The sequence below is a fragment of the Portunus trituberculatus genome, chromosome 37 (genome assembly GCF_017591435.1).
Source record: "Portunus trituberculatus isolate SZX2019 chromosome 37, ASM1759143v1, whole genome shotgun sequence".
NCBI classification, from domain to species: Eukaryota; Metazoa; Arthropoda; class Malacostraca; order Decapoda; family Portunidae; genus Portunus; species Portunus trituberculatus.
The window spans coordinates 26,382,286-26,396,981 of record NC_059291.1 but is presented as its reverse complement, the minus strand read 5'-3'; the positions used below and the strand labels follow the sequence as shown (position 1 = coordinate 26,396,981).

The following is a 14,696-nucleotide window of genomic DNA, read 5'->3' as shown; positions in this document are numbered from 1 at the left end:
ATATATATATATATATATATATATATATATAACATGACCTATGGCAAAATTTTAAGAAGAAATGCCATACGTGAGTGTCAGTTTCCCTAAATACTGACTAATAAAATAATAAAATCATATGGTAAGTGTCTTGAAACTTTCCTCTTGAAAGGGCTTAAGTCATCAGAAAGAGGAAATACAGAAGCTCTTGGTTAGGGAGTTCCAGAGTTTACTAAAGAATGTTAGGAATGATTCAGAGCACTGGCTAACTCTTGCATTAGAGTTAAACAGGATAGGGGTGAGAGAAAGAAAAAAAGTCTTGTTCAGCGTGACATGAGGGATATACCCTATGAAGAGAGACTGAAAAAACTTAGTCTGCATTCCTTAGAGAGACGTAGGTGAAGAGGAAACTTGATAGAAGTATTTAAGTGGTATAAGGGTTTTAGCAAAGGGGACATGAATGTAGTTCTTAGGACCAGTAGCGGGGACAGAACTAGAAATAATGGGTTTAAACTTGAAAAATTCAGGTTTAGGAAGGAAATGGGAAGAACTGGTTTTCAAACAGAGTGGTTGATGAGTGGAACAGTCTCAGTGGGCATGTAGTCAGGGCTGAGTCAATAGGGAGCTTTAAAAGAAGGTTAGATAAATTCATGGATGGGGAAGATAGATGGAATTAGGTAGATTAAGCACACTAGGACTGCCTCGTATAGGCCTGGCGGCCTCTTGCAGCTTCCCTCCTTTCTTATGTTCTTATGTTCTTATGAGACCGCAGGTAGAGCTAAAGCATCCAGTGCCAGTTAGCTATTTTATAAGTGCAGTATTTGTTAAGGTAAAAATAGCGGTAGAAGATAGCAAGATACAATATTGAGGTGATGAGAAAGAAGTTTAAAACGATTAGTTTTAAAGGAGAGGAGTTGATAAACCAAAAAGCTTTTGATTCACCCTGTCTAGAAGAGCGGTATGAGTCAAGCATCTCCATACATGTGAAGCATACTCCTTACATGGACGGATATAGACTAGCTCAGCGTTACCAACTGGAATAGCGAGAAAAACTGGCGGAGACGATTCAGAACACCTTATTTTGTCGAAGCAATTTTAACTAATGATGAAATATGAAGTTTCAGGTTTATACTAAAAGTATATAATGATATTGTTAGTTTCAAAATTCAAATAGAAATGAAGGACGTGTGTGTTGGAAAGTGCCTGAGTTTATCAGTTTATCAGCGAGCTGTAAGTTGGCCAAGCTGCATGAAGCACTGTGTGATTGCACCAAGCAACAAACAAAAGAGTTACAGCAGGCACGCACCACGCAGCAGGCACCATGCATCGCGCACTACGCATCATCCTGGCTAGCTTAGATCCGCTTGCTGTACGATTTTCTATTTACAAGGCAACAACAAGCAGCAACGGGATCAACTTTGTCTATTATCTTTGATTTTCATTCATTTATGTATCGATTTGTTCTATCTGTGTGGGGACATGAAGGATATTAATCTCTCTCTCTCTCTCTCTCTCTCTCTCTCTCTCTCTCTCTTGGGCAGTAGTAAGATTATTATTATGAACTGGAATGTACTTATCAATAGATATTCTGAAGTGTTCTTATGTAACTGTATTTGAATGTAAACTCAAAATATGAATAAAAGAAATGAATGAAGAAATAAATGGTTAAACAAATAAACAGAATCAAAACATTTTTTTTCTCCGTATCTCAAGTTCGTTTGCAATTACTATTTACTAAGCTGATAGAAAGCCAAAGAGTAGCTTTTTTTTTTTTTTAATGCGAAATAAATATAAGTAAATAAATGCAGTTCCATCACAAGTAAGCAAAGCACACTAACTTGAAAACTACTTGCTCAAACTTCAAGGGTCTTATCGCCACAACTTTTTAGCAGGCTTTAGTTGGAAGCAATAACAGGTTCAAGCTTAATAAAGTTATATTTAAAGAAGAGACATGAAAAGGTGCTGGTGGTTTTCAAATAGAGTGATGGATGAATGGGATAATCTCAGTAATAAGGTTGTTTATATATGGATGAGTATAACAAGTGGAAATAGGTTGCTGGGTTTTGTATAGGAAACTTCCACGTGTGGGTCTAATGGCTTCTTACAGCTTCCCGTATTTTCTTATGAGCATTATGTTCTTATCTCGCCAAGTTTCAGCAATTTCATTTAGAGGTTGTGTAAGTTTTCAAGGGTGCTCATGATTCCGTAAGGTTATTTTAAGGAGTATTATGCGCCATCATTGAAAGAAGACATACGAGATACAATCGGATAAACTTTATGGCGTCTTAACTAGATTTATTTTAATATTCAACAAACTTTATTGGAAGTTGTTCAGGTTTCCAAGCATGTGTCATGATTATCTTGAGTGTTATGCACCGTCAGGGAAGAAGAAAATGAATACATAAATCAATACGATAAACAAACCTCAATAACGTGTAACATGTCTCAAAGCAATTGCTCTTATACATTCATTTATGAGATAAGTATACACGTGTAATTCTTGATACAGTATTCATCGATCACCTCATTGACTACATGCATGCACCAGTCCTCACCGGTGTCATGAGTTATGTATCCATGCTAAGGGAGGCGAGGCTAGGTGAGGTGAGCGGAGGGAAGTCAGAGTAGCTACAGGGGTAAGACACGTGTGTGACCCAACCGCTGCTGAGAACAGGAGGACCTAACCTTTGGCCCGTCCCCTCTATAGGTCATTGCCATTGAGGTCATCGGTGTGTGTGTGTGTGTGTGTGTGTGTGTGTGTGTGTGTGTGTGTGTGTGTGTGTGTGTGTGTGTGTGTGTGTGTGTGTGTGTGTGTTTAATAACGCTAATAAAGGCACATCTGCTGCTAGCTCCATTTAAATTCTGGCGTCATGATAGAAAATAGGGCAAGTTGCAAAAAGCTATTTTCACCTATCATTCTCGTCCATGAGTTCATCTGACTTTTTAAAGCTTCTTATACGGCTTGCCACTAACAACGCCACATACAAACAAACGCCTCTGTTATCCCTATTTTTCAAAGCCTGCTTAGATATAAAGAGGGAACATGAGCAAAGTTCTTAGGATCAGTAGCCAGATATAAGCAGAAATAATGGGTCTCAACTTGATAAATTTAGGTTTAGGAAAGAAATGGGAAAGAAATGGTTCTCTAACAGAGTGGTTCATGAGTGGATCAGACTCGGTAATCATGCTATATGTTGAGTCAATAGGGAGCTTTGATGGGAATGATAGAGATGGAATTAGGTAACTTTGCTCATACAGGGACTGCCATATGTAGAGACAGCCTCTCGCAGCTTCCCTCATTTTCTTATGTTCTTATGTACAGTTTTAATAATGGAGTCTCTCTCTCTCTCTCTCTCTCTCTCTCTCTCTCTCTCTCTCTCTCTCTCTCTCTCTCTCTCGATAACGTTCCAGAATTCGTGTTAAGCTACCAATGAAATCACGAAAACAATTATTGTAAAATACCAATTCCGTCCACTACAACCTACTGAATATGGTGAAGATAGGACGCTGCGATGTTTAGGAATATGGTGTCTATTATAATTGAATCTTTACAGTAGATAGAAAGGAAGAAGCTGCATCTGCGAATAGGCAATACGAAAGTCTCTCTCTCTCTCTCTCTCTCTCTCTCTCTCTCTCTCTCTCTCTCTCTCATTGACAAATCATCGCAGTATTCTGATTTCTTTCCTCTGCAGCCTTTTCTCCTTGTTGAGCTGAAGAGGACAAAAATAAAAATGATGCGATGGTTTATGTAATATGGGTATACTGTAGACTAATTATTTAAGCCAGCCATTACAACAACAGTTTTCTTTGTGTCTACCAGTCTCCCCCTTCCCCGCCAATATTGCATTTTCTTTGTTTTCTTCTACAGTCCATTGCATTTGTTTTCATTCATTGACATTATCTAGAATCCCATAATCATTTTCATTTTTTCCCTTTTGTACATATTTCATTTTGGATAATGGAGATGAATCATTTAAAGTTGGTACCACAAAATAAAAAGTATATGATCTGAGCATAATAAACTGACATGATACGGTAAATAAATACGATTTTTTTTTATTCTGAAGATCCTAAGATGTAATTAAGCATTAGTTGCATCGTCAGCTATTTATTCATAAATGTGTCAATCATATTTATTAATTGATGTTTATGTAATTTTTCTCCAAACTGCAATTTTATAGGCAATATAATAGTTTTTTGATAACAAGAATTACATAAAAGAACGAGAACGCTATGTATAGATTCTTTACAATGCCTAAAATATCAAAATCTACTTTTTACATAACGAATAACACCTTGCAATGTCGACATTTTAGCCTTGAGCCAGGATTGGGCCGTAGGAAAGGTTGGCGCGCAATTCACCACCGAGACATTCCCGCGCAAACCCTGCCCGGCGCCCTCCACATCCACCACTCCTGCCTTCACCTTGCCTCAGCGCCACACTCTCCACCTCCTCACCATGGTCCAGGAAGTCAAGATGTGGTCCAAGATGTACGTCCTGAAGAGAGGTACGCGTAGATATAGACATTTTTATAACTAAAGTCATAAGAAGTGAATGACATTTTGTTTCTTCTTGTTTGACTATTAACATTACCTAGTTTTGTATTTTTTGCTCCAAGTTATCAGATAGACCACTCTGTCTAGCTACTGAAGTCCCTATGCATGGTAGTTAAGTTTCAGTTGATATATGAGAAATGGTTTGGAAATAATGTCAGTAACGACTTTCTATCACGACCGTTACGAAGACCTTAGGGGCAAGCAAGGAAAATGCCACTCCCTTGCTCCCTCTTTCCCTCCCATGCCATGCAATTAACCTCACCTATTCCATCCTTCTTTCTATGCCCATATTCATGGTCTATTCCTTCCATTCATGCCCTAATCTGGTCCCTTCCTTGCCTATCATCGCGGTAACTTCCTTATATTCTTACCCCCCTCCCCACCTTGTCTTGCCCTGCCTTTATCCTGGTCTATATGCGGCTACTTATGTAATGCTTTAATTCATATTGATGTTTGTTCAGGCCTGTGGTCTATAGTTAAGGTGACAGTGGCTCATGGTGATGGGATTCTTAAGTGTCTAGTTACCGTGGCGCAATTTGCTTCAACGGATTTTTCAGGAAGTGTTTTTGTTCTTTGTATTTTTCTTTCAAGGATGCTCATTTGTTTATTTGTTATTCTAGGGCCTTTTTTTATTAAGTATTCTGCTTTATTATTAGGGTTAAATGTGTGTGAAAATCCAGCTTATCTCCTCTGTGGCCTTTATCAATTCTTCACTTGAGAGAACAAAGGCTTTACTGCTTGTACTGCTTTGATTGTCCTGTGTTAGCTTTCATACCACTGTAGAAAGTAATTGTATGAAAGAATAAGGCCTTTGGAGAATTAAAGCCTTAGAGTAACAAATATTAGCTACAATCACCTACAGGCTTGGTATTCTTAGGTTAGGATAAGTCACAGTAAGCCTAGTCTCCACCTTAGGGAACCCAGTAAATATTTAGACAAGGCATGCTGCTATATCTCCAAAATCTTCAAAAATTCAGGAGTCTATCCTTAAGGACACTAATTTAACCTGACATTACCTAACCTATCATAATGTTAGACTAGGGGAGGCAATGTTAGGGGTTAACATCCAAAAACAATATTAAATACAGAGGTGTGCGTTCTCTTAATATTAACTAGTAACCCTTATGGGAGAGGAAAGCTTTTGAGAATTGACATGAATACTACTGGTGTAATTAGGTTAGGATAAGTTGCCAGTATTAATAGCCTAGTTCACATGGAAGGCCAATTGATTTTCTGTGGCCTTTGGTAAGTCTGTTGTTAGGAATTGGGGGATATATTAGAAAAAAATTATTACTCACATTATTTTTGGGGTGGTCATTATTAGACTAGGATAAGTTTTGTTGTTTTTACTTGTCCTTTTATTCCAAGTATTTTTCAACCCCATGTAATGTGTTACAACACTGCCAATGATTTTTTTTTAGATTTCATTCATCCTGCCAGTAAGGAAATGGAAATTATTCCGTTAGGTTCTACAACAGCTTAGCTCATATGGCACCAGTAGTTACAGAGAGGATAGAAGCCGTAGGAGGGTAGTTTTGAGATCAAAACTTTGTGCCAGACTCTATCAAAAGCTCTTGATGTGTAAGGCAACAACAAAAGTTTCACCAAAATCTAAAATAGGATAATCACAACTCATTAAGGAGACCCAGATCGGTAAAGTAGCCTTGACTGAAGGCATACTGGCAATAATCATTCCAAGGAAGTTCAGCATAGTACCTCCTCAGGTCCTCTCAACGGGCTGAAGGAAAATGCCTGAGACACCTCTACTTTGGGGTATCTGGAGGGAGGATTGGAGAATAGGACAAGATACAGATATGAGGTTGTGATCAGAGGAACCCAATGGAGAATTTGGATAACATCATAAGTAGAAGGATTAGGTTAGGAAAAGTTAAAAATGCTAGGCATATCTCAGTCAGGAATGTGAGTAGGGTGTTGCACTAGTTGCTTTAGGTCAGTGTCTTTTAACCTTGGGTGCTAGCACCCCTAGGGGTGCTGAAATTGATTTTTAGGGGGTTAACATGTTTTAGCATGGTGATGAAAAGCACTGAATTTCTATGAACCCTCCACACTTGTGGAAAGTCTCCATCTCAAAGGTTTGTGGCACACATTTGGTACTTGTGTGCTGATTTCTGGTATGAGACAATAGTTGCATGATATTAGCCAAAATTAGGACTGGACTGCCTACACCTTGCTACAGGAATGTTGAGGTCAGAGAAGGTTAAGAAAGACTGCTCAAGTCATGAAGGACAGCAAAGTTGAAGGCTAGTTCACCAGGATAGTCAGTGAAGGGAGAAGAATGCCAAAGCTTGTGGTGAATATAGAAGTCTTGAAGAATGGAGATCTCCATGAAAGGATAGACAGAATGTGCTACACTTTTGAAGTTAAACGGTCAAAGAATGTCTTAGTCAGAGGAGTTAGGAGAGATAGAAAGCACAAATTTTGTTAAGGATTGAGTGAAGTTGTAGCCAGACAGTGGAGAACTCGGCAGATTTAAGATTGTGGGCATGAGAGCAAGTCAAGTCGTTACTCACAGATGCAACATCCAGCTTTAGAACGAAAATTAGCATAGGGAAACCAGAAGGGAACAGAAAAGGGGTCACTATCAGTTGTATCAGACACCTGTATTTCTCTTAGGAAAAGAAGATGAGATTTAGTAAAGGAGAGGAGGTGTTCTGCAGATTGAAACCTAGATCCAAGACTCCCAGTGTTTAAGAAGTTAATGAAGAAAAAGTTGATAGGGGGGTGTCAAGGCATTTATGGTCGATACCAAAAGAGCAGTCTGATCTGGGGGAATGTAAGATCCCCTCCCCAGAAGGAGGCTCTGAGGTTGGTGTAGGAGTTGCCATAATTTCAAATTTTAAGTAAAAGATGTGCGTGTCATTAGGTGCATACAGTTTTGTGTGGAGTTGTCTTTAGATGGCAGGCTGTGATTACCCTCCTGAGTTGTGAGACGCAAAGGGAAACATTCGGCGAGGTCATAACTAGCTTTAATGGTAAGCTCACAGCATCCCCCACTGAACTGGTATGTTAGATCCCACTGGGAGTAAATCATTGCTCTATGATATCATTACTCACCAAAATGAGGTACAGTAATAGAAAATTTGCCTTTTGAATTGACCTTTCCTTTGGTATTGATATCCTGAGCTGGTGATGGTCGTTTCAGACGGACGCAAGGAACCTGTCATGTTCGACAAGGTCACGTCCCGAGTGCAGAAGCTGTGTTATGGCCTCAACATGGACTTCATTGACCCGGTGAGTGGAGGGAAGCACGGGAAGCCTTCGGACACAACACACACACTACTTTTATTCTACTAAATGCACAAACTATCAGCAATGTTCATTTGTAGTTCAGGCCCAGATAAGACAGTACTCTCATGACTAAGTTCTGTTGTAAAGTAGAGACTCTTTATCAAGTAGCATTGTGAGTAGTATTTCTCTGTCACCATCATGAATACACTACTGTAGTCAAGGCAAATAACATACGTAGTGTATAGTACCCACCATCATGAATGCACCACAATAATCAAGGGAAGTGACTGCGACCATTACAAAGGTATATTTTGCTACCACTACATGCTCTCCCTCTTTGCCACAGGCCTCCATCACCCTCAAAGTAATCAATGGTATCTACTGTGGCGTGAAGACAGTGGAGCTGGACAACCTGGCAGCTGAGACGGCAGCCACCATGACTACCCGCCACCCTGACTACGCTGTGCTGGCTGCCAGAATTGCCATCTCCAACCTACATAAGGAGACCAAGAAGCTGTTCAGTGGTGGGTACTCTGGGTGGTGACGGGTGACACCCACATATCCACTGATGATAATGTGACACGGTTCCATTTGACCTACCCTTGATTTTACGAAGGACTTAGCAATTTGAACTGCTTGGTTAGCTGTCAAATCCTTCAAAATTATGTTGTAAACTTTAGTCTGGACCATTTCATTTAGTTTGAAGAGAAGCTATAGCAGTCTGAGGATTCATTCTTCAAACAAGAGTAGTGATCAGTGAGAAGTGAAGTGATGACTGGCATTGTTTGGTTCACTTAGAAGCTACAACAGTGAAAGCATTAACACTTTAGAGAGGAATAATGGTGCGCTCAGTAGGACAATGATATGCTTACTTGGTGTGGCTTTGGTTACCTGGATAGGATTGGAATTTATTAGGTTGAAATATTTGAACAGGAACTAGTGGAGAATTAACTACAACATTCTATGATTCAAGAATAGAATGGAAAATGACCACTACTAATTTTCTTATACACACTCAATTTGTCTAGTGGTAAATTTCAGTTCTAGAATGATGTCAGTTGTAGGACATGTATGTGAGATTTTGGAAATTTTGTAGTTAAATTGTAATCTCTGAAATAGTCTCACCTTAGTTTGGATGCTACATCTTATGGTAGGTGCTTAAGAATTCATGTTTAAAGTCAATGGGTGTTTTCAGAGGTGATGGACAGCCTACGCAACATGAAGAGTGAGAAGACGGGTAAGAATATGCCAATGATCAGCGATATGCACCATGCCATCATCATGAAGCATGCTGACAAGCTCAACTCAGCCATTGTCTATGACCGGGATTTCTCATACAACTACTTTGGTTTCAAGGTGATGCCCCTGGAATGTATAGAGTGAAGAGTACCTTTAATGTGCTCTTGATAGACTGGCACACATCAATAGTGTCCTAAAGCCAGCAATTCCCAGCACTAAAGCCACTATAATGGATCTTTACAGCTGCTCACTGGGAAAAAATAGTCATTGAAATTTTTAGTGTATATTTTATTGATGGATGCAGATCAATGCAAAAATAAATAGCCCAAGAGTGGTTTGTCATAAGAAGCATACCAAATAGCAATGAGTGGCTTAACATTTAAATGTGTGTAGCTTTGAGGCAATTTCAGCATTACTGAGGAGTCACAATGGTAATTTGAGTGCTGCGCTTGTCATGTGGGAACCTGAAAGTGTTTTTGTTTGGTGGCATTTAGCTGTGATGCTGTTATTAATCCATAACACAGCCTCAGTAGTGCAGGTTGAGTCTAATGTTTACTAATGTTTAAATGTTGCAGACTCTAGAGCGGTCATACCTCCTGAAGATCAACGGCAAGGTGGTGGAGCGGCCGCAGCACATGTTGATGCGAGTGGCGGTTGGCATCCACGAGGAGGACATTGATGCTGCCATTGAGACCTATGAGCTGCTGTCTGGGAAGTGGTTCACTCACGCCTCGCCAACGCTCTTCAATGCTGCCACCTGCCGCCCACAGCTCTCCAGGTGCGCTGCTCTCAGTGATATGTCTAAGAACAGCATTGAGAGATTTATTTATCTAGTTACCTCTTATTTATTCATTTTTATTTGTTTCCTTATTTATATTTTTATTTATTTATTTTTATGTAAGGTGGGAAAACTGACCAAGGGCAAGAGTATACCAGAGGATTATGAGAGCTCCTCTAAAGATTATTAACTCAACCTATGATTATGATGATCTAACTTACCTATCTATATACAAGGCTCAAACAGCATCATGCACTCGTACATACATCATTCACATTTAACATCTTGGGTGGAAAGGGATGCTCTTTGGGACCATCCTCTGATATGCAAGGAATTAAGTTTAGGCTTAGGATGACTGGCCTTACACATCCATAGCAAAGCTGGACAGCATGTATTGGCTTACTCATGCCCTCCCATTACTAAAAGGCTAATAAGAGTACTAGGTAAAATTAATAGTGGGCAGTCCAGTAGTTTCCCTTCCCTGCAGCTGCTTCCTGCTCACCATGAAAGATGATAGCATAGAGGGCATCTATGACACACTGAAGCATTGTGCCCTCATCTCAAAGTCTGCTGGTGGCATCGGGGTCAATGTTCACTGCATCCGGGCTAGTGGCAGCTACATCAGTGGCACCAATGGCACTTCCAACGGCCTAGTGCCAATGCTGCGCGTCTACAACAACACAGGTAACTTGCTAGTGCTGTGCCTGAGGTAGTGGTGTACACTTGGCAATAAAGTATTTAGTGCTGAGTTGTTAAGGAGATAAATTTTTGGGAGAGGATTTCATGCAGGGAGTGTCACAGGGGCCTAACAGCTTGGCATTTCCCTTGTTATCTTGTGTTCCATTTGTGTTGTTGGTTGTATGAAGCTACAATCTGGGCCAAAGGTGCTTCTGCAGATTTAGTAAGTGTTTAGTGTGGATTTTGTTGATATTCTGGTCACAAATAGATGTGTTGACAGGTTGAGTACATTTAAATGTTTTAATGAGACAATTTTTTGACCATTTGTTTGAATGATGTGCTGTGAATTGTATTGATGCCATCTTCATTTCATTCCATTGCTCAGAAAGTGGATGTCATTACAACTGGTAAGAAGTGTAAATGTCATTCCAAGTCTTACATAACTCATTTTACATATTTATATACTGATATATATTTTTTAGTGATTTATTTATTATTTTATTTTATCTGTCTTTATTTTATTTTATTTTTCCTTCTCCTTTTAAAAGGTATTTAAAATTTATAGTGTGTTTTAAGTATTTGAAGGCATTGCTGCTAACATTTGCTAATGTGAACTTTATTTCTGCTCAAACATGCAAAAAAGCCATAGGGAAATTAAAAGTTTTGAAAAAACAATCAGCCATACAGTTTGCTTTTGTGGTTATTGCTCTCGGCTAAGCATGCAAAAATTATACTAGAAAATACTGATGGAAATTGAGAGTATTGAAGAAAACAATCTGCAGTATAGTTTGTGATACATAGACATGTTTGTTTGGAGTCTTGTATTTTGTGTTTGTGTGACAGCTCGCTATGTGGACCAGGGTGGCAACAAGAGGCCAGGAGCATTTGCCGTATACCTGGAGCCATGGCACGCTGATGTCTTTGACTTTCTGGATCTGCGCAAGAATACAGGCAAAGTAGGTTTTGTAGAGTTGCCTGTGAGTAAGAACCAATTTAATTTATTTGCTTATTATTTATTTTCTCCATTGAACTGCTTTGTAATTTTCACTTCAGAGTTTGTAATCATGATTGTCTGGTTGCAAAAAAAAAAAAAAATATATATATATATATATATATATATATATATATATATATATATATATATATATATATATATATATATATATATATATATATATATATATATATATATATATATATATATATATATATATATATATATATATATATATATATATATATATATATATATATATATATATATATATATATATATATATATATATATATATATATATATATATATATATATATATATATATATATATATATATATATATATATATATATATATATATATATATATATATATATATATATATATATATATATATATATATATATATATATATATATATATATATATATATATATATATATATATATATATATATATATATATATATATATATATATATATATATATATATATATATATATATATATATATATATATATATATATATATATATATATATATATATATATATATATATATATATATATATATATATATATATATATATATATATATATATATATATATATATATATATATATATATATATATATATATATATATATATATATATATATATATATATATATATATATATATATATATATATATATATATATATATATATATATATATATATATATATATATATATATATATATATATATATATATATATATATATATATATATATATATATATATATATATATATATATATATATATATATATATATATATATATATATATATATATATATATATATATATATATATATATATATATATATATATATATATATATATATATATATATATATATATATATATATATATATATATATATATATATATATATATATATATATATATATATATATATATATATATATATATATATATATATATATATATATATATATATATATATATATATATATATATATATATATATATATATATATATATATATATATATATATATATATATATATATATATATATATATATATATATATATATATATATATATATATATATATATATATATATATATATATATATATATATATATATATATATATATATATATATATATATATATATATATATATATATATATATATATATATATATATATATATATATATATATATATATATATATATATATATATATATATATATATATATATATATATATATATATATATATATATATATATATATATATATATATATATATATATATATATATATATATATATATATATATATATATATATATATATATATATATATATATATATATATATATATATATATATATATATATATATATATATATATATATATATATATATATATATATATATATATATATATATATATATATATATATATATATATATATATATATATATATATATATATATATATATACACACACACACACACACACACACACACACACTCACACACACACACACACACAGTAAGTCCTCGTTATACTGTAGTTCTTTATCCGGTAAATTCAGTTACAGTATTTGGAAATTACTACCCTTGATTCGATATACGGTAAGAAAAATTCACATACGGTATCCGCTCATGTCATCTGAGAGGGCCCAGCGCGGGGGAGCAGGGGTGATGACGTCATCCACGCCACACCTCACCGCCACTGACAGTACTGACTTTAACTTGACCACCCTTGGAGCCTATTATCTCTTCCCTCTTTTTTTTTTTTTTTTTTTTTTTTTTACTGCATTACATATTACTTACATGCATTACTAATTAGATGAATAAATGGAATATTAAAGGGTCTATTGTAAGCACAAATATATTCATAGTAATCATTGGGGCCGCCGTGGTACAGTGGAACCATGCGTGCTTTGGGATCCGAGTGGTCTCCAAGCGCACGGGTTCGAATCCTGTCCACGGTCCAAGTGTAGGTTGGGCTTCCTCACTCGGGGCAACGGTTTCCTAGCGGGTGGGCTTTGAGATTGGGGGTACCCAAAAAGTATCCCCTTTAGCCCATAAATTTCCGTGAAAAGCCCACATGGTATTAAAAAAAAAAAAAAAAAAAAAAAACACTAAAAGCCTACTACCAGCAGCAAACCATGCAGCAACTGATAAAGGGAACAGATGAGCCTGGCAAGCCCACTATCAGTAAATGGTGGAAGTCGTATAATATCAAGCATGCCTTAGATAACATCAAGTCATCTTGGGACAAAGTCTACCATGAACTTGGCATGGAATAAAGTATGGCCAGAATGAGCGCATGACTTCCCAGGCTTCACTGAAGACGACATTGGTGCGATCAGAAATGACATAGTAAATCTGTGCCGTAGTGCTGGCTTCGATGAAGTTGATGATGTTCAAGATCTTTTGGAAAGCCATGCTGAATCTCTCTCAAATGATGAACTTTAGAGCTAGACAAGGCATCACAGGAGGCAGAAAAAGAGGGAGACGAGGAAGAAGAACCTGTGTGCAGCCTGGACATCAAAACTCGTAGAGAATTTCTCGGTATCAAAAAAGCTCTGGAAACCCTGAAGGAACATGACCCAAAATGGCTCATGACGTAGAGAAAAGTGTCAAGATTTATCAAGAAATCTATGTTGAAAAAACAAGAAAACTAAACAGTCCTCTATCTAATTGTTCTTCAAGCCAGTCAGACATGCCGTCCCTGTCACACCTGCCGACCCTGCTACAGCTGGCCCTTCTTCAATATCCTCTTCAAACCATTGAAACGTGCCGTCCCTGCTACAGCTGGCCCTTCTACACCTACTTCCGACAGTGCAGACGGCGACGTCTTATCCTTGTCTGCCCACTCAGCGGAAGATGAGTAAGGGCCGAAATCCTTACTGTCCCTTAGCCTCGAGAAGGACATCATCTGATAGAATACATGGCAAGTGAAAGGTAAATAAAAATATTTTGTTTATTTCTTTTGTGCATTACGTACTTTACTTTTTTTTATGATAATTTTCATGTGTTTTAATTTCTGTAGGGGACTTTTGATATGCTGGAACACATTCCCTATTATTACATGTTATAATGGGTTCAGTATACAGTAAATTCGATATGCGGTAAGGTTTTCAGGAACACATGTGTACCGTATAACGAGACTTACTGTATGTATGTAT

The 14,696-nt window shown here is 35.9% G+C and overlaps 1 protein-coding gene across 1 annotated transcript in view; it reads left to right on the top strand.

Annotated features, from left to right (window-relative positions):
* The first annotated feature begins 4,328 nt into the window (after positions 1–4,328).
* LOC123513977 (ribonucleoside-diphosphate reductase large subunit-like) overlaps positions 4,329–14,696 on the top strand; it is a 32,628-nt gene continuing 22,260 nt past the window's right edge. The window contains 7 exon segments of the mRNA XM_045271495.1: positions 4,329–4,487; positions 7,700–7,788; positions 8,132–8,309; positions 8,981–9,141; positions 9,600–9,802; positions 10,290–10,486; positions 11,324–11,436. Of these exon segments, the coding sequence (XP_045127430.1) occupies positions 4,439–4,487; positions 7,700–7,788; positions 8,132–8,309; positions 8,981–9,141; positions 9,600–9,802; positions 10,290–10,486; positions 11,324–11,436 (990 nt within the window). The 5' untranslated portion in view covers positions 4,329–4,438.